The sequence below is a fragment of the Etheostoma cragini genome, chromosome 5 (assembly GCF_013103735.1).
Source record: "Etheostoma cragini isolate CJK2018 chromosome 5, CSU_Ecrag_1.0, whole genome shotgun sequence".
Classification (NCBI taxonomy): domain Eukaryota; kingdom Metazoa; phylum Chordata; class Actinopteri; order Perciformes; family Percidae; genus Etheostoma; species Etheostoma cragini.
In genome coordinates, this window is record NC_048411.1 from 14,299,898 (window position 1) to 14,325,879 (window position 25,982).

General features: G+C 38.1%; 1 protein-coding gene across 2 annotated transcripts in view; it reads right to left on the reverse strand.

Annotated features, from left to right (window-relative positions):
• Positions 1-25,982, reverse strand: part of LOC117945213 (EGF-like repeat and discoidin I-like domain-containing protein 3) — a 114,403-nt gene that overhangs the window by 47,630 nt on the left and 40,791 nt on the right. For both annotated transcript variants that reach the window (XM_034872564.1, XM_034872563.1), the window contains exon 4: positions 8,000-8,113. In XM_034872564.1, coding sequence (XP_034728455.1) covers positions 8,000-8,113 — 114 coding nt within the window. The remainder of the gene's footprint in view (positions 1-7,999; positions 8,114-25,982) is intronic.

The window sequence follows — 25,982 nt, forward strand, 5'->3', positions numbered from 1 at the left end:
GGTATGTCCCTACTTTGTGCCACTAGCAACAACACTTGCTAGCGAGGCTTGTTTGGCTAGCTCTGGCATATTAACTGCAACAGGGCTTTTTCGGATAGTTTCATGATTTGTTCCGTTTTGTTGTCTTTATCTATTTCTTCATTTACACTGTCATTCTATCGTAATATGCACACACGTTACGCTGCATAGGGTTTTTCACGTACGGCCCTATGCGCTGACGTGCACTAATATGTGCAAGTGGCAGGGTAACAGGCCAATGAAACGTGATCATTATAGCCTTTCAAGCGGGCTCTAAATCAAACACAACTAAGCCACATAGTCAACAATATTGCCCAACGTGATATCGCAATAACAATATTAAGTTGATATATCATGCACCCTTAACACACGCATGTACACACAGAAAATGAAACTGGCAGCGTTGAGAGCTGTACAGAGACTCTCACCACAGAAGAAAGCCAAGAGTAAGAGAAGAATGGAACAATGAAAACAACCCTTCCATGACTTACTCTAGCTGTTAATACAGTGGGACACTAGGTAACAGCAAGGCAAGGAGACAGTGAGTAATGTCTGAGGACAGTCCAGAGGGATTCACTGGAGGCTGGGAGAGAGCAAAAAGTATATCTTTGTGTGTTTGTGCTGACAGAGATGTGTTTATATATTCCACAGTGGTGGTAAATAAGTCTTGCTTCACTAGTTTTTCCCTGTGTGTGGCTCAATGTTCCCAGACTGATGAGAGTATGGTGTAGGTGAGGTGGGATGTGGTAGTCTACTGCTGAAGCCCAGAGAACTATCTGATTTTCCAACATCTGATGGATGAATTTCATGGAGTCTTTTCAACAGTTCTTCGAAAAAACCAAGCTACTTCAATTTGGAGACATAACCCCTTAGGTAACTTACTTTAAACACATGTCTCAGAAAGATGGGGGACCTTCTTATCAGAGTGTTGGATATACAGTAAGGTACAGTTTCATTTTAGTATCAATGTCTAATCCTATTAATTCAGAGAAAAGGAATATCCACGCATATAAGTGGCTGTCTCTTTTAACATATCGTTAAACAAGTGTCGGGGACATTTTTCCTTAAGCAAGATATCTCAAAATTCTAATTGTATAAATAGAAAAATACACACTTTGGGCAAGGGAGAAATTAATTAGAATTGATTCTAATAATTTTCCCCGTAATATAATTATGAAACCATGAAAAAAAAATATATAAAATATATATTACAAATGCTGGTATGTTTCCAGGCTCAGATCTCAATTTAATTAATAGGGACTCTTTAGGTGTTAAAGTACCTAAACTTTAGGTAGGAAAGTAGAGTTGTGCAAGTGTCCCTCTGGAATGGTGCAATGTAGGAATGTAACGGTATGTTACTGTATTTTTAAAAGTGTGTTTAATATGTTCAGAAAGCACTGCTAAGCCTACACATCCTGACATAGTTTCAAAAAGTGTAGTGATAATTATATTTTTGTAAGATAATAAACCCTAAAAACTTGAACCAGAGATGTCTGACTAGATCCAGGAAGATTTATTTACAACTCAAACATGAAGTTAACTAAGAAGTTGTATTTGACATTATATGTGAAGGTGCATGTGATGTGAAATATAAACAACTGATTGAACTAATGATGCACATTAATAAGCATATATTATCAAGGGTTATAATATATCTGTCTCTCTCTCTCTCTCTCTCCAAAGAAATGTCACGTTGTAACTAGGGCTGTAATTTCCCAGTCGACTAGTCGATTTATTGGTCGATACGTTCTGGCTCGACCAAAATTCTGACTGAATACGATTTTTTGCCATGTTAATTTCATCCAGTGGAAGCATAAACTGCTAATATCTATGTGTGTAATTGTTACGTCAACATTTCTAACGTGGTTCACACCGGTAATCGTTACATCCCTAGTGCAATGCATATATGTTTTCTTATTTAAGTGGCGCTGGAAAAGTCAGGGGATCACCAAAGTTTAAGTATCATAGCAAACCATTAAATTGTTGTTGAGATATTTTAGTCTGGAACAAAGGGAGTTACTATCCAACAGACCAACATTGCCGTGCCTAGAGCCTCGACACTAAAAACATGTCTAAAGATGACCCACAGAAGGTCAACATATGCTAATAATATTACCACATTCCCCGTGAATGAATAATTTGATGAACCAAATTTGCTTTGAGAAATTAAGCATGTCTTTAAATGGCAATCTAAGGGGTGTTACAGTACCGAATGTAAAGAATGTAAAAGGTGCAAAGCAATAGCAAAAGCAAAAGAACATTCATCATGATTCCTGGCTTTTAATTTGTTAGGGACCCTGTGGATTTAAACATGCTACTCTGGCAAAAGATGGCATATCATCTGATTTAACCCCTGAAAGTGAAATGGAATCAATTTTTCCTCATTACATCCTGATGTTAGGACTGAGGTGCAATGTTGTCACCAACATTTTTAAATTTGGCTAGATGTTGTACCTCTTGTTAAGTTCTCTTGTGAGGTGTTCTATGTGAATGTTGTGGCAAGACATTTTTGCAATATTGCATCCTTCTCACCTTGTGGCAATGAAGGGGCCACTTTTAACGAGCTGCCTGCCAGTCGTCCGTCAGAGAAGCAGAGGCAGCCAGCCCCCGGGCCTTGGCCTGCTGGCCCCTGAGCATACATCAGCCCTGCGACAACACACATCACTAACACCACCACTACCGGGATGTGACAGCTGAATCCATCTCCCACAAGCCCTACCTACAGCCTAAACAAATTAGAGCCCCACCGAAATTAATGCCAGCACACCAATACTAATGAGCATGCGATGGAAAGAGGGGATGATGAAAAGAATAACGCACACAAAACAGATGTCAGCCATACAATGGGGGTTCCACAGGTGACAAATGAGAATAAAATGCACGTGTGTGTGTGTGTGTGTGTGTGTGTCAGTCAGTATGCAGTTGTGCATTTAAAAGTATGCAATACAGCAATCAATATAATCACAAAAAAATACAAATATACTACAATAAAATATACATAAACAGAGAAAAAAACACTCCTAAGCTATACTAGCCTATGCTAGCTGCTAGCGTAGGCTGATGTTATCTACCTTAGAAACCGCCTTGGTATGTGAAGGCAGCCGGCCAAGGAGAGTCCATTTTATTGTTATTTATTAATAAAAATAAAAATGTATTTAAATTTGAATGTGACTATAACTTTCATATTGCTATACTATTGTTATACACACCCTGTCCTGAGCTATTGCTTAATTAAGTAAGTTTGTTTTTAACATATCTGAGCTGGCATTTCACCACTCATGATCCTGTTGGACTTCATTCAGGTGATATTGCTGCATTCCTTAGTTTCAGCAGATAAATTGGGAAGTAAAATATATCATAACCAAAAGGATTGATTGTGAAAAATTACAAAAAAACATAAATTTGTTTCCAGTTTTGAAATGGGGGACCTTTAAATTAACGTCCAACTCACAACATCAAAAACTGTTTAATATAAGTTATGCCATAGTTAATACTTGTGACAAAAGCTCATGATTGCTGGTTGTCATAGCAGGGCTACGCACTTTCTGGCATGTGAGTATTCTGGGTACACACCAGTCAGAAAAAGTGACTGTTGGGACAGGTGATTGAAAGATTTGTCACTTTAAAAAGAGCTTCAAGAAACTATGACACATGTCATCCCTCAACAAGATGGCCTAATGTCATGAGGTCTAATTGGCAGTAGACAGCCAGAGCTTTCAGCTTAATACACTGTATCTGATACAGGGCCTAAACGGTGGAATTGAGCAGTGAATTTGAATAGCTTCTGCTCAAGGCAGAGGGTTCGACAATCATCTTAGCCTTAAAAAGCTTGTGGATAACGTAGCCCCGAACAGCTCTCCCCTTCTCTCAATACTGGATCTTTGACTGACCCTTCAGCCAATCATAGTGTCTGAAACTGTGAATGCCTGTAGATGGATACAGCAGTAGCAATTCCAAATTTCCCTCAGCAGAAAGGTTGATGCAGCTTGTGCCAAGTAATATCTCTCTGCATTTTATGCTTTCTTTTATATTTTACTTGGATTCATGTTGGCAAGTAACAGATATGATTCTTCTTCTGACTTCTCGCTTTCCATTGGATCGTGGGAATCAATTTTGAAGGCAATGTAATGATTCCTGTAAAATTGGATAATCAGTGAAGAGACAAGCAATGGCCAAACGCTCACTACTGCCTTCACAAAATATTCTCATGCTCATTTTAGGTATGGCCAGAAAATGTACAGCCGCTTAATCTGCAACAGCCAATGTTTGTGCAGGTTTTGCCCACACACATGTCAGAGGAGATGACGAGTTGTAGCACAAAGGTAGATTCCAGGCATTCTACCATGCAGGCTATATTCATTTAGGACCCCACCGACTGCACTTTCTATGATAAGGCTGCAACAAATTCTATAAATAATTCATTTAAATGCAAGCAAAGGCAAAAATTTGATTTTGGTTTTAAAGGGACATTTCACCACTTTTACACATGAAGATCACTTTATTTGTTCAAGTATTTCAAGTAATACTACTTAGTTTGTGAGGATAAAGTTGTCCTCTTGGGCTCTGGAGAAGCTGAGAAAATAACTCAAGTTATGTCACAGTGACGTCATCAGGGTTATTTTTAGCTTTTTAGCTCAAAGTCTGCATTACAAAATGAACACAGTAAGTTTGCAAGATGTGGGCATTTACCAGGCAGGAAGGGTGTAATAAAAGGAGCTATTGAGTTGCATTATTAACAATTTAGGTTTCAACTTGTTTGGAACTTGTTTTTAAAATCTTGATGGTCACTGACATTAGTTGGAGGAGCAACTATAATTTCATCACTTCAAATATTTGTCTTTGTAATGTTTAATTTAATTTTTTGATGAATTATGAACCATTTTCTGTCCGGGCTGTAGTACTCGAGTCCCGTCTTGGACTTGGACATTTTTGTATAGTCTCTGACATGTCTCGGACATGCTGGTATTTGGACTCAGACTTGTCTCGGTCTCGCCCACTGGTCTTGTCAAACATGGCTGTTTGTCTCGACCGAGTCCAGGTGTCTTTATTATGTTGATAATAACATTAGAGGGAAAGACAGCTGCTAACGCTACGCCGATGTTTGCTAACAATAGCACAAATTCATTTTGCTCCAGCTCCTTGAGTGCAATCTCTCTGTTCGTGTGTGTGCGTGTGTGTGTGTGTGTGTGTCCCAACCTACTCCTGCCCTAAACATTTTCCTGATGAATTTGTTTTAAAATTCTGCACTTTGTCTTAAAAGAAAAAAACATATGTTAAATTACACTCAGTTCACTTACATACATGTCTTTCCTATTAACCCAAGTCCAAATAATAATATAATACAATATTTTTAAGGGAAGGCATACACCAACCATAGGGGTGCACTCTGTTATACTGGTCACTTCTTTTCTACACTGCAGTTGGAGTGAAGTTATATTGTCATTTAGTTGTTCAAATGCTCAGTACTACTACCTAATGTAGCGTTATCAGTTCTTACACTGCTATAATGAGGTATCACCAAATGTCATTCTGTTTTCTTTAGATTAGATCATATGATATTAAGGAAAATGGTTATCCTTACAAATCCTAGGTGTTGTGACACTATTTTTGCTTTTATATCAACAAATAAGCCAAACTGATTGTCTTGATATTGTCGTACATAAGACCTTTTTTTCTGTCCTGCACTTGGTCTTGACTCGGACTCAAACCTTCTTGGACTCGGTCTTGACTTGGACTTGAACATCTTTGGATTTGGTCTTGACTTGGACTCGACTAGTCCTGGTCTTGGACTCGACAAACATGGTCTTATTAGGACTGCGGTTTGTTTAGTTTTTACTTCAGTGCACTGGATTTCAATATGTAACAAAAAACAAAGCAAGGTTATAGTGCGGCTGTTAAACTTAAGGAGTGTGGGGTTGTTTACATCTATATTGGGTGAACACTGTAGAACTTATTGCCCTTTTCGCCATCGGCTGTTTGTATAAAAAGGGCTACAGTGTCTTTCTATCTGTTGTGGATAAAAAAAACTCCATCAAATTAAAGCTGAGAGTCAGCACTTTCACCTCATGGCAGTTGTTATATTTCAAATCTAATGTGTTGAAGTAAAGATCCCAAAAACTTTCCTAATAAGTATAGAAAACTTTGGTTGGCTGAATTATTGGCTGTATAACATGCTGTACAAATGTTGAATTTATATGGGGAAATGTAAATGAGCATCATTAAACAAATAATCAAGCTTAGCATGTGTTCAATCATTAAGACTATATCTTTTCTTCTTGAGTTTTTCACTCACCAACCTTATCAGTCAGGCTGTGCCTCTTTACTCCTCATTATTCACATTTTCCTCTGCCTTCTGTCATTCACTTTATAAACACAACCATAGTGACTTCCTTAATGTCTCTCTTTCCGCTGCAGATTTGTTCCAGAAAATTCCGGAGTCTGTTGCCGAACAACAACTGTGCTGCACCTAAGATATCAAAGCTGATGAATGAATTTGTGAATAGCAGTGCAGAGGTGGTTCAGAGCTCAGAGTCCGCTGATACATTAATCCTAATAGAGTATGTTCCTAGAGTGAGCAGACAGAAACCGTACAATGGCATAATCAACACATGAGACCAGTTTAAGCTCTCTGGCGTCTTGCAAAACGAAAGCTAGATGTGATAAGACGGAAGCTCTCTCTCATTCTACAAAGCCACTGGGCAAATCAAATGATGGCATACAAGCAAAAAGTGGCTGTAACTTCTCAGCATTGAAATGTACAGTATTATTACTATGCTTGAGGGTTTATTATGTTTGTCTGAGCAAGCAGAAAAAGAGCAGTTTTTCTAGTTATTCGTGTTTTTATTAAACTTATAAAAGTTGAAATGTATATTTACTGTTATGATGGTAATGACCTGTAAATACATGTGCTATGTATACAGTGCATATACATGTACTTATTATGCAGTTAATCCAGAAAACATGAACACTGCATGAAATGTGAAGACCTTAAATATTCAAGTTTCAAAGAAATACCAAATTAGCATGCTGCGCTAGCCATAGCCCAAATTATGCATGGTGGGATTTCAGTTTGTGTGTGTACTTTCCCTGAAATCCATCCTGTCCAGTATCAAAAGATCAACTTGTACCCCACACTGTATGTATTTTTAGTAGGAGAGAATTATTTAGCAGACACTCTTTCAGCCTTTCCTCACCCTCTCCCCACCACCAAAAGTGGTGTGACACAGAATATGGACTAAAAATAACACCAACAACATACAGTCAAACCTAGCTCTTCCAGTGTGATTTATTTCCATGTCAAACGTTGCAAACACCTACTTTGATTTTCTGTGCCTTAATTTCACTGAAACACATTTAACTGCAATGGTGCACCCTGAGCACATGGTGGCTTCTACACTCCCTCACTAACAATAAGCAATAAGCTTTCTGTCACCCCCATCAGGAATTCTAAGTAATGACAACAAAACTGTCGGCGTGTCCACATGATACAAGCATTCCGTGATCACGCACATTTCACTTGAGTTTCTGCATGCAAATGTTGCCGGACGGCACAATCTTCTGAACATAGCCATACTGAGAAATACAGAGAGAGTTGTGTGGAGCTGAACTCATTTTGCAATAGCTTCAATGTAACAAAAGCTCATTAATATTAATACGTTATGAAGCAAAAGCTAAAGCTTTAAAACATCTTAATAACTGTTGAACACTGTGAACAGGATAAGCTCAATTGTGAGCTGCATGTAAACCAAAAACAATAATGAATATCAATAAACACCCTCAAAAGCTAATAAATGCCCTCAAGAATTAACAAAATTGTGTAAAGTTGTCATTAAAGGGTCGGCACACTATGCACTGAAGAATGATGAAGATGGTCTTTATGGGAATAACCAGCAAACCATCTGGTGTGTTTTCTGTAAAGAATAAATAAAAAATTTGTAAAAGAGTTAAAAGGAAAACATAAATAAGAAACATGACCACTTACTGTATTGACAGTTCCGCCCCATGTATTCCCCTGGGCATTCGCAGGAATAGTTGGCAACCAGATCTGTGCAAATGCCCCCGTTCTTGCATGGGTCCCTTTCACATTCGTTAATATCTGGAAGAGCCACAAAACAAAAAAAGGTGCATTCATTAAAATGAAGCAGCCTAGTAGGCAATTAAAAAGACTTCGTCCTCATTAGAATGTATAGGGAGCATGTATTGAATTTCTCTTTGGGTTACTTGATTCTGTCTGCCCATAGAAGCTCTGGTTTCTTGAATGTAATAAATCAAATAGCTCCTCGAGAGACCATTAATGCTATAACACAGAACCAAGTTTTGAAATGTTAAGGACAATTAACCTAGTGAACATGCTTTGTAGTGTAATTAATGATCGTACTTTTCAGGGTGCCGTTCTTGATCAATTCTACAAAGCTATACTACTGCACTACTGGCAGGGATTTTGCAATAGGCTTGGGAAAAAAAACAGGTTCTTCATTAAAGTATCACAGAAAAATAAAAGCGCAGAAGAGACTGTCAATATGCTAAATTGTCACAAAATTACCATCTATTGTCTAGGCATATTTTCTCTGTAATTGTTCTCTGGAATAGCTCTTCTCTGATTGATTCATCTAACCAATTACAGAAGGTGACAGACCCGATACCTCTCTCATCACACCATTTGCACTCCATTCTATTATACATACAATTAAAGGGAAATGAGATTAGAGGGATAGTTTAGAAGGGGAGGGAGGGAAGGAGGTACACTTTTGAACAATTTTGAACACATTGCTAATGATTTCCAAATTTGCCCATGGCTGCTACAAAAATTTTAATCCTTTAAAACATGCCATGAGTGTGTGACTTATAGGTACATTTTGGCTTCATAAATATGTAACTACGCTTGGGATTTGGAAAGCTTAAGAAAGTGAAACATGATTAAAGTAAGAATTTCACGATGCTTGATTTTCCTGAGATGTTATCTATAATATCTAAAATAATCACTTGGGCACATTTGTTTTATCTCCAAACGTATATTATTTTCTGTGAAAGTCCTGTCAGTCATAGTCTTCAAACATTATGGTCACTAAGGTACGGTGACTGGCAGCAGATGCATTTTAAATCTGCGGCAAAGCGGAATAAAAAGTAGAGTAAATAAAAGAGAGTAAGAGAGGCACACAGAGAAGGAGAGCAAGATAGAGAGAGAGAAATAACATGTGTTTTGTGATTCACCCCAAAAAAATCCACCAGGGACCCACTAGATAACTGTATTGGGTGGACAAGATGTTTGATGAAATTTAGCTGTAAAACCTTTCCCAGACGATAACAAGATGATAACAAAAGTTGTGAAGATTGAATAGAACAGACATTTATATTGTTTTCATTTGTCTGGAATGCAAAGGGAGTTATTTTGCTATTGTGAAGGTGAACAAATCTCTCTATGTGTACTTTATATGTAATCATGAATACCATCTAACACTGTGTTTTTATTAAATTTGTTTTATGGTGAGCACACAGTGAGCACACTCAAGACAAGCCCTGCTGTGTCTTTGAATGTCTACATTCTGCTTCAGATAAAGCTGATGCTAGAGAAGCCCTTTTTTTCTTAATCCTCTGCTATACAGGCAATTTAGTGAAATGCAGTAGGTGATACATCAAATGTACTGCACATTAAATGTGCTGCATGAAATAATAATGCATGAAATAAACACCAAAACAGATCCTCCAAATGTGAACTCCACTTAGATATTTTTTAGAGCCTCATTTTGGGGAGAGAATTGTTTTAGTAGACAGACTGTCGTTTTGTGGCTATACAGAGTACAACAAAATAGTTGATATTCACAGTTGGCACTAAAAACTCTACTCTAGAAAGAAAAATTGACACACTTAACACACAACTATGCTGGACGCAAGGTAGATCGATTCATTTCAAACGGCCACTCATCTTTTATTGTGTTGGGATGTGTAAAGTATAAGAGAGAAAAGTAAAAATGTTTAACCAAATATTTAACGTGTCAAACTGTGAAGATTCATACACATGGCACTAATCTTTGCACTTTGCCATTATTAAAATTGTTTGTGATTGTCTATTTGTTTGTTTGTGTAAGTCTATGTGGCTGTTTTTCAGTGTCTGTTTTACAAGACATTTTCAAAGCTATTTCATAAAGCCATTAAAGTTGTAACGTGCAGTTGTTTCCCAAAAATTGCATCAGGGTTGGATCTACATGGTCTACCGTCAGCTGGGGAAGATGCAGTTGATTCAGTGTGGTTTGAATTATTAAGACTCAAGCTTTATGAGACAACTGGAGAGAAGCAATGTATACATAATGACTGGGGCTTAAAACTTAAGCCAACAGAGCAGTAATTGAGCAAAAATATTGCCTCAATATTCTCATATGTAATTTAAATTTGTTGGAAAAATGTCCAAGATCAGGTATTTATCATTATTTATTAGTGTATGTAAGAGAGCTAACCACGCAAAGACTCGAGGTCTGCCAAAGTTACAGTAATCCAATGTCATTGTACTTCTCCATAGCTAATTGCTGAACATATCCTATTTCAAAATGAGGATTCAGAATCATATTGATGTACAGTATATTATATATATATATATATATCAGTTTCCATGAACTGATTCCCTCATGAATACTAGTGATCTTTCTTCTGCTCCCGCCTTGGCTAAAACTGTGCTTTGATGAGCTAGTACGGGACAATCTGATATGATTACATATCCAAAAAACAGCCATCATGACTAATACAAGAGACTAGCCTCGTACTGACAACACGCTATTAGCATAGAGATGAACAAGCACTTGTCAGAAGGAACCATGTTGATTATGGGAGGTCACTGCAATCTGGGGGGGGGGTTTGTTTGTTGAAATTTATCTAAGTTCGAGGAGCAACACAATCTTATTAAGAACTATTAACCTGAAGAAAAAAAAAACTAAAGCCTGCCATATAGAAGACAAAAATGGCCAATTGCCATTAAGCAATTCAGCTTCTTAGTCCTCATTAACCACTAACAGACAGTAGGAAATATAATAACAACAATAAAACTACAGTCAGTAACCAAGGGTACAGCGTGGCCATATGAAACATCATTCATGCATTTTATAGCAGAGTAATTTCTACAAGGGATATTTGGTCTACTAATTGCCTTAGTGGAACACTCAAATGGAGAGCACTGAGATACAATGCATCCAAAGCATTAACTAAATGCAGATCCATCTTTGAATAAATGCAATAGCATTAATGTGAACATCATAACATAAATGAAAAAAATTGTGCTGGAAAGTTTAATTGAGCAAGCTCATAAGTATTACTATGTGTAAAGTGTGCAGCACACCCTCTATTAAGACTATTACCTCACATGTCAAAGGGGGAAGACACCAAGAAGCAAGACTAGGTTAAACCTAGTATATGGCTGGACCATGCATGGTCAATAAGATGAATTGTGGCCAAATTCTTACAAGTGTAGACAGCGGTTGTGTCTATATTATTATATAACTCCTGGATATTAAATGTTCATCTGTAGTGGTTCCAGTAATATTGCTGTTGTGTACATAAGTAGCATATCACATGACATGGTTAGGATACGTTTAAGACAAATAATGACATGCTTTAATTTAATAAATTCAATAATGAAATCCAGTTATAGGTTGCACCCTATGACAATTATGAACCACATCCTTAAATGTTGGTCTCTGAAAATGAAACATCCTTTCCTTGTGCTACTTACAGATGGATCTATTTAAAAAAAATCTTTTTCCTTTCTTAATGTGTTCCACTTTCTGTTTTGTAGGTAGTTTATCTAAATCACACACACACACACACACACACACACACACACACACACACACACACACACACACACCGCATATTGAGGAAATTAATCAGCTGATTGATTGGTGACAGCAGAGGCAAAGACAGCTGACTATGCGCACCAATTACATTTTGAAACAGCCACGACCAATAGGAAAGCTCCAACTCAAACAATGTCCTCACTTTCTTTGATCAATGATGTAACCTCATCACTTAGGGAAAGACTCAGTGATGGACGCAGCGACAGCGTGATAAACTTGCATGTTTATAGAGTCAAAAATGTATTAGAAACACAAATGTACATTCATCCATCCATTAGCGATACCCACTTATCCTTGAAGGGCGCTGGTGGGCGAGAGTGGGATACAGGTTGCCAGTCAATTGCAGGGCAGAAATGTACAGTAGCAAAAAAAAAACAATCCTCAGCTTATTCTGCACAGAGCACCATCCATTGCAATCACACCACTTAGATAAGTGACGCTGTTGTAATCCTTTAAGTTCATATGCCCCTTTGTTGCCACCAGTACTGTAGGTTCAAATACAAAGGTGAGCCAAATGGGCAAACCACTTACCGTACATAGCCCGGAGAACAACATACCACAGAGAGAGGAAAACATAGCCAGCCCATCTTACGGTTTGCTTTCCTTTTATGAGAGGCCATTAGCCTCTGAGAGATTGACACAGGAAAAGTGAGACTTAAAAGCGGTCTATTGCCAGTAAATCAGGTGAAAGAAAAGGAATTACTTCAAGGACTACAGTTATTTCACCTGATAAAACTAGAGAAAAGAGGTGATGAGAAGCATGGAGAGAATTGGAGACAGAAACTATGACAGAAAGAGAGGAGATGGTGAACAACATGTACAGAGATGAAGTGGTCATGTTAATAAACAATGTTTATACAACGCTTAACAAAGTTATAGGCATGCATCTAAGGAGTTCCCCTCACCAATAATAGCCAGAGTCTACCATTCTGCAATTAAAAAGGTAAAAAAAGCCTTATGTTAAAACAACATTTTACAATAGATGTCTTCAGTTAAATGGGAATGGTGCTATCTTGGTTGTAACAATTTAACAAGCCAGACTGAGTTAAGATTTCTACAGTCAATGGAAACAATAAAACTACAAGGCATACAATGTAATATACTACAACACACCGGCCCTCAAATGATACCACTTTAGTGGAGCCTATAATGCTTACTTTTTGTTGAAACTTTGGCAGGACTGTTTTAAGGGTTTTTACATCATGTTCATTTTGTTGTTTTCATGTGGTTATGTCCAAGCAAGGCACTTACTATGGTGGATAAAATTAAATTGGCCTACAATACAGAGCCACTAGCAACAGACAAGTGATAATAGTAGGTTTTTGAAGGGATAATATGGTGAATAGCACTGTATTGTGCAGGTGCATATTTTGTTTTGTCAACCCCCAGGGAATTAATTTGTTCATTAATGAATATATTGTACTTCCCTTTGGAAGTTCATTTGTTGTTTCGTTTGACATATGAATTAAGTTTGATAAAATAATGAATACCCCGTATGTTACTTTCAATAACATAAGCATTGTCGTCCTTAAAAACAGACACCGCCTCTGGAAACCAAGGCAATGAATCCCAGAATAATTTTGCTCGGTTTCTGGTTTCAGGCTCTCGCCATGCTCTCATCGGCCCACTGGAACATCTCCCTCACTGGCTTTGCCCCTTCATTGCTCTCTAAAAAGTGTCTCAGTTGGACAATAATGAGAGCAATGAATAGTGCTATGTGTCAGGAACTAGCACTGGCTGTGAGCCGCAAATTGGCTGAAGTGTGTCCAGAGAGCAGGAACAGACGAGCTTTGGGAGGGGGCTCACCTGTGTCCTCTCTGCAGCGCCGGCACTTGCTACAACCACACAAACACACAGCCGGAATTTGCTTTCCAGTTCATTCAACAGTAAAAGGTATTGTGTCAAATCTTGCAGAGCTGACATGAACATGTCGTTAAAATGAGGCACACAAATTGTAATTCCATATAGTGTACTAACCCTTTTGTAACTGTTTTAGTGTAAATAATTTCACAGTAATAGCGGTTACCAAAGCTATAAAATAGAAAAATGTTGTGTTCAGGAAGCACATACAATATGTTTTTAATACAATTTAAAAAAGAAAGAAAACAGTGGCAACATACATGTTCTCCATCTATAGTACTAGTTTTCCTCAATACTGAGAAAATTTAATTTACAGAGGTGATCTATATTAAAATATACTTTCATTTTAGTTGGACTTGAATACATGCAGTAGCACCAGAAAGCCTAAACTGGCCCCAAACAACAACATAAATCACACAAATGATTGGAATAAATGCCTGCTAATAGCTGGTAATCCTCTATTACTTGTAAAGCCCCCAATCTTAATTAGCAGAATGAAAGGTAATGTCCCAGCAGTCTTGCCAAGAAATCTCACCCACTTCCTTTACTAAATTACAGTCAGATGTAGGGTAAATCTGGGTAAAGCATTCTTTTTTCCTGTAAGCCACACAATTGGAGGTTAGTCAAAACTTTGCTTTCATGTGGAGTTGTCTCATCATGTTACATCTCTCCATCTGGACTCAGTTTATCACTGAGTTTTCCCTGGGGAGGTTTCATCGTATCTCATCTGTTTTTGTGTCACAGAGCCAGTGAACCCTCACATGTTTGGTAAGCAAGCTGGTCCTCTTGACCTAACTATCTAGGCAAGGAATGGTGGCTTGACCTATACGGTCAGTGATCGACAGAATTGAAGTGGACAACGGGTTGTTTACGCTTGCCACATAATTAAACCCCTGACCTTGAACACTCATACTTCCTTGGAAGTAATCATCCTTTGTCTTTTTTTTTATAGTGAACAGGGTTTCCCCTGGGACAGGCTGATGCCCTGTGATTCATGGTGGTATCCTGCAGACGTTAGATTTGAAAAAAGACTGTAATCCATGGACACAATCAATAGAATTAATTGATCTGAGGGGGAAATGAAAATCACACAACCAATCGTTAACATTAGGTTGCTAGTCTGCCCATGGAGAATGTAGCTATATCCCTGGCTTATAAGCACTGTGACAGAGCACTTTACTACAGAAGATATGAGAATATAATAAAAACATTTGGAATATGTATATGGAGTCCACCTTAAGGACATAATATACAAAACTAGTCTCATACATACTGTGCATTCCACCCACACACATCTAAGGCAGCAGGACATTGTATTTGATTAAATGTTTTGTTACACACATGACACTGTACTACATCAAGGGACCAATATAAACACATAATATTAATAATAATTGAATAATAAGACAGGCAGCTTTAATGAAAAACAGCATATTTTTCTGTCCTTTATGTCCCTGTCATGAGTGTGCTTATCTATCCTGTAATGCAATCCTCATGCTTATTTTATTTGGGAATATTAATTTTCCCAGCTCAGTTTTGGACTTTTGATGTAACAGAACCCATTCGAAAGGGCAGAGATAGAAGAGCCATCTCCTTACATCTCAGCGGGAACTCAAGACACTTGAATAGGTTGTACGCTCAGAGTGAGGGCTTTATTACCAGTAAGTTGAATCATGCAATGTTTTTCCATCTGCATTTCATCGCATCATACCTAATCTCCTCTCTCCAGTTGTGTGGGCTTCTCATTCATTTGTTAATGATTCAACTCTCACACAAGCTTAAGCAAATACTGTACGATACACATGCATTCAGCATCTATGTTGAATAGATAAATGTCTGCCTAAGTGAATTCCAGTTTGGATAGTTCTATAAATCTACTGTACGTCAAGAAGTGCTGATTTGTCCTCAGAGCTGCATCTTCGTATATGGGTGATCAGCCTTGGATGTTTTGTTTGACAGGTCCTGGTGCAGTGAAATGTGTCAAGCCCACACTACACAAGGCCAAGACAAGACTTGTCTATCCAAGTTAAGTCAGAGATAGAAGATGAAACATGGAAGTGCCTGTCTCCACTGTCAATCTACCCTGTCAATCTACCCCTTTTGCTCATGCCACTGAAGTGACCACAAAGGCAGGATTCCTATTTGGGGTCTGATAAAATCCCACAACCAGTTGAAAGAGAGATTTTAATTCAACATATTATCTTTAAAATATGTTATAATTTGAAAATATTATATATTATTATTTTAAAATGTGTTTTCACAATGGTATGTCTCAGCCTTAGCATGAGTATAAACTTTATTCATATTCTACACAGGACTGTCTAAAAATCTCATCTCAAATGCATGTTAGTTTTGTTTTCACATGCTGTATGTTTCAAGGGATATGATGATGCATGAAGCTGTGACTTCAGGACTAAGAATAGTGTTGGAAGACACGGTTTTTTGAAGTGGGATTAGCCTCCTGAGAAGTTATTCACAGCCGCACTCCAGAGTATCTGGGAAGCGAAACACTCATCATACTGAAGACATGCAGACCGAGGGGGGGGGGGGCTCTGCTGAATCTGGTTTGTACAGAATGTAAGGAGTCCTCAGCTCAAAGGCAGAATGACACTCGAAGGAAGGCCTTAAGTGCCATTTTAAGCTTACCGATGGAGTCTCCACAGCCGGTGTGTGCAGGGAATACTGATCAACCTCGGCAAAACCAAGTGTGATCCATAGGCTTTTCAACATTATTGAGGTAAAACTACTAGAATGTTTAAGAGACAAATGGTATAATATGCATGAATAAAGTGGTGGGAGTTGGTAGTCAAAGAGCAAGCACGGATGTGTGAACATAAAACCATAATATTTGAGTATATAACATTTTAACAGATTATACTGACAACCTTAGTTACATTTAAGTAGCAATATAGAGTTGTAGAAACATTTAAGTATGAAAACCAAACCTAAGTGCAGCACAGGCATCTATAAATGTTCACCGTTTAAGTTGAGCATGCTCACATGGCACTTACAAAAAGTGCAGCTGAGTGTGAGAGATATGGCGGTACAGGAAAAACCATAGGGTCACCAAATTCATTATATTCTCTTTGACCTTGGATATCTTTAGCTAATTTCATGACAATCCATCCAACAGTTGTCAACATATTTAAATCACAACCACAAATGTCAACCTCATGTTGGTGCTGGAACAAAAGTAAGGACGTCGCCAAAGTCTGTTGTATTCATCCTCTGGGGACAATGAGAGGCAATCCATCCAAATTGTGTGAAGATATTTCAGTCTGGACCAAGGTGGTGGACTGAGCGTACGTCACATTTAAATGAAATATTGTAAAACCAGACATTAAAGATAACACCCCAAGCCATGGCATAAAGACAAGAAAATACTAATGATATAATGTGTTAAGTTTAAAACATAACATCTTAAAAAAAAGTTGAATCATGAACAAACATCTTAAATAATATCCACTAAAAGAAACATGGTTATGATAAGGGTCAGATTCTGTATGACTTCTGCAGAGTTTAATATTGACAGAATTGCCAAATTAAGATGCATCAGTGGTTTTAGCAGAGAGCAATTTCACACTGATTTTATGAATACATGTTTTTTTTGCTGACCCTCTCTCTGATCTAGTTTTTTTCTGTCTAGGAGGAGATTCTATGAATTCTTTGGTAAAAAGCACCATCATCCTCATAGTAGCCATTCACACATCTGTGTCATTTCTTCCACACTGAGTCATATTTATAATTCTCATGACCTTCAACCTTTAGTTACATTGAACTCCTAAATATGTAGTAGGACAACACTGATACTAATTTGGCCAAACACTGACCATCCGGAATAATGCCGCTCTGTGTAGTGAAGCTGAACATTTATTTGTGTTCTGCTTTAGCTTGCAGTGCCAGGCAGAAGCCCTGAGCAAGACAGAGTCTAACTCTTTTCCACCACCTGGGATTTGGAAATGCATCTCCATTTATACTTTGGCCATCTGCCAAAAGGTCCATCCTTACTGCAGAGGCTAGGAGGTGACAGCAAAGCCCAAGCATCTGAGGGGGCCTTACACAATTAGGCCCTGGTAACAGCTAATTCCCCATAACTCCAACACAGGAAGGATAAAACAGGTGAATGGGTGCTCAGGGACCGGAACCAGGAAGGGGGTGGGGGGAACCTACTGAATGAATTTATACATTTTTTCTTCACAGAATCCAAAGTACACATGTCTTAGGTTTTGTCATTTTATCTTTTGATCTCAACAAACTGAAGAAATCCAGTCTCTAAGTAAATCTCTCCAGAAGCACTTTGGCACATTCAATAATCTTGTGAAAATGCTGGCCTTTCGCTAAAAGATTAACAAGACTGCAATTCAAGACACGGGTCTGACCATTTATTTAGCTTCCTCTACCTGAAGGCATTCTGGGCCATTATGTTTGGTTTTCACAGCATAGATGCATTGGGGAATAAAATGCCTGTACTTGCTCACAAAGCACCACCTTGCCAATCAAAAAAGGTCATCTCCTCAAAGTCGGTTTCTACAGCAGTTCTTATTTGGCAGGATTTGCAGAACTGAGTGCTTACTAAAGGCATATGGAAAAGGTGATGTATCACTTTTATATTATCAATGATGGGTCAGAGTACTGACAGATGGGGGCGTGAGAGCATGCATGAGGCCAACGCTAGCTAGATCAGTGCCAAGCACAGATGGATCCTGGTTTATAGTCTCTGGTGCAACTATTTGTATTCAATAAACTTTAGGGTAGAATGTCAGTTTTTCTGTCAAGCTCAAGGCTCCATACAGAAGGCTTAATAGAAATAGTGATGCCAGTGGCGCATACAAAGTGTCCCCAAACACCTTGTATCCAGCTTATTTCTATGGCATGTTATCCAAAATGACCTCCGACTGGGGCAACATTGTCCCTCATGGGATGGGAAAAGGAGCAGCAAGATACCCTAGAAAATAGACATTTGAAGTTCAACACAGATCTTTGACCTGCTCTTCTTTATCTTTACACACACACACATACACACACACCGCATATTGAGGACCTACCACCACACAACTTCACTGTTTACAATTGTCTGCTCTCTTTGGTGCATCAATGTTAATATCTCAGCCAGAAACTGAAAATGAAACACTCTTTTCTTGTGCTACTTTCAGATGGTTCTATTTAAAAAAAAAAGAAGAAAAAAAAAGTGTTCTACTTTCTGTTGTTTAAGTAGTTTATCTAACACACACACACACACACACACACACACACACACAAATACACTTAAATACTAATTATAGTATACTTTACCATACCACCTATATTTTAGGTGTGCTTGTTCTATGTAGGTCTATTTGTTTCAACAGCTACTTTCCAAAAACTGCTATTGTGATTTAAACAAAACAAATGCTCTTCCGAGTGGGAATCACTAGAGACTCTATGATACGATATTATCACAATAAGATGTTACTGCAATTTTAAACATAATGCTATATTATGTGATATCTTGCAATGTATTATCTTTATTCTGACTTCTAATTGTGTTTCCAAGAGGGGTCGCACATGCCGTCATCCGTGCTGACCTAACAAGAAAAAATAAAATAAAAACTAAACTGCTCTATCTAGTGGCCTAAAAAAGCAATTATTTTATTATTCTAGAACCAAAAAGTTAAAATCTCATGTGCAATTCATCTAATAAAAGATTGATACTTTGAGTCAGTGATTCGATACAGTATTGTCATGGAGAATATTGTGATCCCATGCTGTACTCATTTTTTTCACTCGACCCTAATGCTTATGGCATTGATTTGGTCCATTAAATGATGGGACTGTCCTAACCTTTCACTGCCTCTAAGACAAAGAATAAAAGACACACAGAGAAAGGGGGAAAACTTGTATTTCCATATAATGATAAAATTGGTTCTACTTCTTCGTACCTTTCTTTGCTGTGAATGCGGAATAGGGTTGCGGCTCTGATGTAAGCTGAGTTTTACTGCAAGATCTTTTCACCCACCAAAATATTCCATATGTATGGAGGCCATTTGAGACACACTGAAAGGAGGCATGAAACGTGTTGTTATATGTATAGATTGCAAGTACTGGCCGACACCAGTGCTGCTATAGCAAGCCAATGCGCCTGACGAGGCCACAATCTTCCCAGCTTTGCGAGACATTAACTATGAATCAAAGTCTGCACATGTCATCCCAACAGATATAGCTGACTGTAAAAGGTAGGTGGTGTAGTGGTGGAATCATGTAGCACACAATCCCCAAATTAGGTGCCTACAGCTACAATAATGTCAGCGACAAATTAGTATTTCAATATGAGTTGAAAATATGAGCTGAAAATATACTGTATGCTTCTCCACCCTGCCCCTCAGTGCTCAGATTTCCCTCTCAGTTGATCTAGCCATTCTCACGGTGCTGCCCAGCAAAGGCCAATCATGTCAGAGGTGGGGAATTACTTCTGATAAGGACTTCAAATTTGCAATCTGCAGTGTTTGTTCAGCAGACATTTCAAGAGGTACCCCCTCTTGATGCCAAAGAACTTTTCCACGTAAGGTCTGATACACCACCTGAAAACACAACATCCAATTCAATATGCAGATTACATCAAAACAACAACGCTTAAAAGTACCCCAACTAGAACACAAACACCCCTGGATGCCACAGTCTTTGAAATGGCTAAGAAATTTGCAAATGATAGTGCCAAAGCATGTGACATTACAGAAAAAAATAATGTAGTGCATTGCCTTAGAATTTAATATTATTTGGGTAATTCGTACAAAAATATCTGTTACATTTGATTGTTACGGAACGGAATCAATATATTGAATATTGTGTAAACTGTTGGTGTTATTTCAATAAAAGTGTGACAACTTTATTGGTGTGTAGTTTTTAAATTCATGAAATCAATTAAAAAGTATATTATTAATACAAATATACAAAAAAATACATTTTAAAATGGGTTAAAAAAAGAAAGAAAAAAAAAGAGTAATTTGCAGTTGGGGTTTTTGGCCCAGTGCATTCGGAATTTTCCGATTTGGTTTCGGCCCAGAATTTTCAATTCGGTGCATCACTAGTTTTAGACATTCATTTTTTATTTCTTCTTACAGATACAAAAGTAAAAGCTTAAAAGTTCCCTAAAGGCCTGATTTACTGAACAGATTTTGCCACATAAAGTGGTGCTCTGCTGTTTCCATTTACTCAAATGTGGGCCGCTTTGAAGAAAGAAAGACCAAATGTGCAGTGAGGTAAAACAACAGGACAACGAGCCCACAAGCATATCCATCTTTCCATTTTGATCTGCAGAGAGACTCCTGCAAGACGGAAAGGGAGCACTCACGGCTCTCCATGAGTTTTTGATCACTGGTGTCAGTTTTGCTGTGTGATTGTGGTCTCTTCTTTGGATGTTTGGTGTGCTATGGACCCTTCCCCCAGGATTCTCTACACTCATCTCTCCCTGTAAATGCAGCTTTCTAGCCACAGACTCTTAGCAGTGGGTGGGCTGTGGGATTGTGAATGAAATGCTGAGAGGGTGTCTGGAAATGGTCTTGTCCTTAGCACAGCTCTACATCCAGCATACAGCAGTGGGGAGAGCCTTGAGGCTACCAGTGTTCACAATAGTTCTGAATGCCCTTTTTAAGATCTGTGTTACAATGATGACCTTGGGATACTCTAGCAAGAGGGAATCTTTTCTCACAAGATAAACAATTGGAGGCTTTTGAAGGATTTGGAAGGAAACTGTGAAGTAAAATATATTAGAGACTGCTGAGTGTATACCCTAACATTGAAATAGTGCTGTACTGATTTTCAGCTTTAATAAGTGGTTAGTTTAAAATAATGCAACACAATCACTTTTTTTAAAGATTATTTTTGGGGGGTTTACCGCCTTTAATGGACAGGACAGCTAGGTAAGAAAAGGAAGACATGCAGGAAACAGTTTGGACTCAAACCCCTCCGTACATGTGCACCTGCTCCACCAACTGCGCCAACCCGGCCACCAATCACATTATATAAGTTTTTGACACGAAGAAGACAAGAGGAGCAATAGATGAAGTCCTAAAAATAAAAGTGGTTGACAATATTTCAGTAAATCTTCCTAACTCATGTAATCAGTAGTAGTAGCTGTAAAGACGACGCAGATTTATAACAGAACAGACTTCAGGCACTATAACTGAGCCAATGCCTCTGTTAATTTTGAAAATAAGTTAACTTTCAAGTTTTTTTTCATTAACAAACTTTCTTTCACTAACTTATAGTATAGTACTTAAATCAGTCTTAATCCAGTTAGCTAAGCCTGCCCCGAAAACATGTTTTTAAACTCAAATTTAAAATCCGCCCTAAAACAAAATTCAGCTAATACCTCTCATATGATCTAGGACAGTTAGTGCATTTCTGCTTATGAAAATCTTTCCCCCGGAGCTATAAAAAAAAAGAAGCAGCGTTTTGTGGAGCTTCACCACTGAAGAAAATAGGAAGCTGATATCGTGGACAAAGTGGCAATTTGGAAGATCATTTGGTCCAAATATGATGATTTGATCTGTTATACAAAATAACTACAAATAGAAAGAGCAAATTAAGTCTACATGTTTGAAACTGTGTACTGTCTGAGATGCGGCTGAAGAACCTATCTTGTTACATGTTATTAAATATTTATTTAACTGATTAGATGATTACATTTTCTTTATCAATGCATGTAAGTATTTTCTCTAAAAAAAACACTACTTTGTTAGTAAGGACATTTCTATTACTAATTGAAATAATTTGGGACGTTTAAGGCCCGGTGAGATGTCATTTACATTTAACAACAGCTACAAAAAGAGCTTTTCATGCCTCAATGTGATCTTTGCTCGAGTGACTTCAACCGTGCTGCCTCGCAGTGAGAAGGATATAACAACGGCCTCAATCATGGCGAGAGGGAGCAGAAAACCACAAGTCCCCCAATCTCTCTCCACCCCACCCGCTGTCCCCTCTCGCCAGTCTCCGTGAGAGCAGTGCAAGTTATGCCGACTAACAAGAGCTCCTTCCCTCCCTCTCTCTCTCTCTCCCTGCTATGACAACAAACTGAAGATCCAATGCTACAAAGTCACCTCCTGTGAGGCAGCAGCAGGTTTGAGAAGGGCAAGTCATTTCTCGCTTGAAGAGGTGCAGGTAACCACTTAGAGGTATGCTGGTAAAGTGAAGTGGTTGGTGTTCACGGGGGCGGAAGGGATGCTGGGAGAAACTGTCTGACCTCTGCTTCTGCCTTGCACCTGACAAATAAAGTCGATTGTTGTAGTCAAATGTTTAAAAGTTAAGATGTATACACCCAGTGTGTACCGATCCTCATTCATGTTGCAAGTTGGCTATGTTATCATCTTACACTTATGCGATATATTAAACACAACAAACAGATGCCAGTGAAAAATAACTCAGATCTCTATATATCATACTCACTCTCCATAAAAACCCTTGTGAAGGTGAAGTGTCAGAGGGCCTGGTGAAGCATTAGAGAGGAAAAATATAAACCTGAAATATAAGCGCCACTGGATACTGCCTTTTCAGCTTTCTGAATGATAGCCACTGCCAATACATGATCAAGTACAGGGCCATGCTTTACAAAAAGATCTCACACGTCTACATTTAGCCTCAATCAATCCTTTCCTGTAGGTTGGTTTCAAAAAAGAAAGACATATTGATCTATAAGCAAGACATAATCTGCTCCAACGAGTTGTAGGGCATGGAAGGATGGAAAGAGAGTAAGTTAGAAAGTGATCTAAGAGACAAACTTTATTATTTATTTTTTTATTTATTACTTTACTTATTCTTTTTTTTAATCTTTTACAGTGGATGGATATGTCATATGAATGTGTGTGTGTGTACAGTTTCTCTAACAGATTTACCTTTCTCTGTGACTTGCAGTGAGCTCCGCATACATTATCCCTCAGTGAGAACTTGAAGGAATAAGACAAACCCAACATCTTTGAAAGAGAGTAAAGAAGAAAGCGCAGAATATTGTGATCAATTTTCCCTACTCAAAGAGAAAAGAGGAAGACATATCTTCATCTCATTCTGTCGCTTTTCAAATATATGATTCACTTCCACTGCATCAAATTAAATTAAAATGTTCAACAGACATGATGCAAATGTCTGTGAAGAAAAATAAAAAATATCCCCAATGAAAATCCCAACAGTTTATACTACATTTGTCCTTGATAGGCTGAGAACATGCGCCCTAAAAATGATCTCCATACTCATGACGACAATCAGGCAATCGGTCCTGATCTTCCCACTGTGACAGGTCATTACAATGTTTGGCTACCTGCCCAATGACGTGCCACTTATTCTCTTGTCCCCACAGGGACATTGACACCACACTATTCAAAAGATGAATGACTTTATGATAAGGGCTTTAATAATAAAAGCATTGGAATGTGCCCAATTTTAGCCTGGTTTTCTCTGGTGGTGTTGAGACTTAGACTTGGGAAAAACTGATTTAAAACCCGTATTTTGTCTGAATATCATTTCAATGGTAGAACCTCAAATCCTTGCAATCTGTCTGATAAAGTGGGACACCTCTGTGTGTGTGTGTGTGTGTGTGTGTGTGTGTGTGTGTGTGTGTCTGTATGTAGCCTATGTATAGTATGTGTCTCTGCGTCTGCATTTCAAATATCTCATTTACCTTTTATCCAATCTATTTCAAACTTGGTTTCCTGCGAACCCAATTAACTTGGGGTTCGGATTTTGGAACAATTTGGACAGCATCGGATATTAAAAATGAAACTAAAGGGCCACACAATAAGCTGGTGCAACATGCAGCAGTCTGTTTGTGAATCGCAGTAGTATATTGAGCACTGACCAAACTTGGTGTATACACTAACATGAAAGTCAGATTTTGAGGGAAAAAAAAAAGATATTTTTATTAAATAACACTTAAGTGGCTGGTGAAATTATACTCATGAAATGTTCACTTCAATGGCTGGTGCCACTGCACGCTGCCAACACCTTCAGCTGTGATTATATGACGCATGCATTTAAAAAAAATAAATAACCAAAGCAGACAACATCATTTAAAACATACAGTATCCACACATCAAATAAATCTGAAATAGCTTTCACAGTACGTAAAATAACATCATTCCTGGCTGTGCTTCATAAAGCCGGTTTAACAGGCAGGATATCTAGTGCATGTATTTAGGATAATGTTCAAAGGTGTGAAATTGGATTTGGCATGATGGAGCAAGGAGATACTAAGAGCAACCGTAAAAAAAACAAAGCTGACCTACACAGATATTATGTTACATATGTATTGTATAGTATATGCAAAGCACTGATTTAAACCACTTGATTAGATATCACATACAATAAAAGGGTAATCCTACAATACTATTCAATCCTGAAACAGACTTAAAAAAATACTGTTAATAATGTTTGCTGAAAGGTATGAATATGGTGCAAAAGGTGACACCTTGTAGAATACGATGTGAGAACTCTGAACTTGTATGTTAAAACTTGTACTCGTAAAAATAAAATTTGCACTTGACATTTTTTTTGCACACACATGATGTGAATTTGAAGTCACACAGAAAAAAACACAAAAGCTTGTAAAAAAAAAAGAAATCTGTACTTGCAAATTGAAATTTCCACTTCTGTTTACAAATTCTGGTTAACTTTCCATCACAACCTAGGGCTGCTCGATTATGAAAAAACTAATAATCACAATTATTTTGGTCAATATTGAACTCACAATTATTTAACATCATTACTCATACTCGCAGAGGAACCGCAGGGTTAGCCAGCGTTAACTTTTCCCAGATAACGGAGTTGGATTTGCCTTTTTTGCTCAGCAAACACTGCTGTGGCTGCCCTCCTTCTGCCATCTTTACTCTTTACTGTGGACTTAGTCTGTGGAGCTCTGAGGAAACAGAACGGCCGGGGAAAGCTGGGTTATATAGCCAGATGAGGGACAACTCTGTTCGTCTTACTTATGTAACATGGAAGCTTAGTGGAATAGAATGCGAGCATTAGATAACTAGCTGCCAGCCCACTTCAAAATAAATACCTTTTAATTATCTAAACACTTTTTAACAGTCAAACTGAAATACTGGCGGTGAGCTCCAGGTCCTGCAGATGGACCGCCATCAGTGGGGATCAGCCAAGGTCAGATCATTTTTTACAAGCTCTCGTGTTTGTTTGTTTTTCTATGTGTGACTTCAAATTCATATCATACAGTGGGTACGGAAAGTATTCAGACCCCTTTAAATTTTTCACTCTTTGTTTCATTGCAGCCTTTTTCCAAAA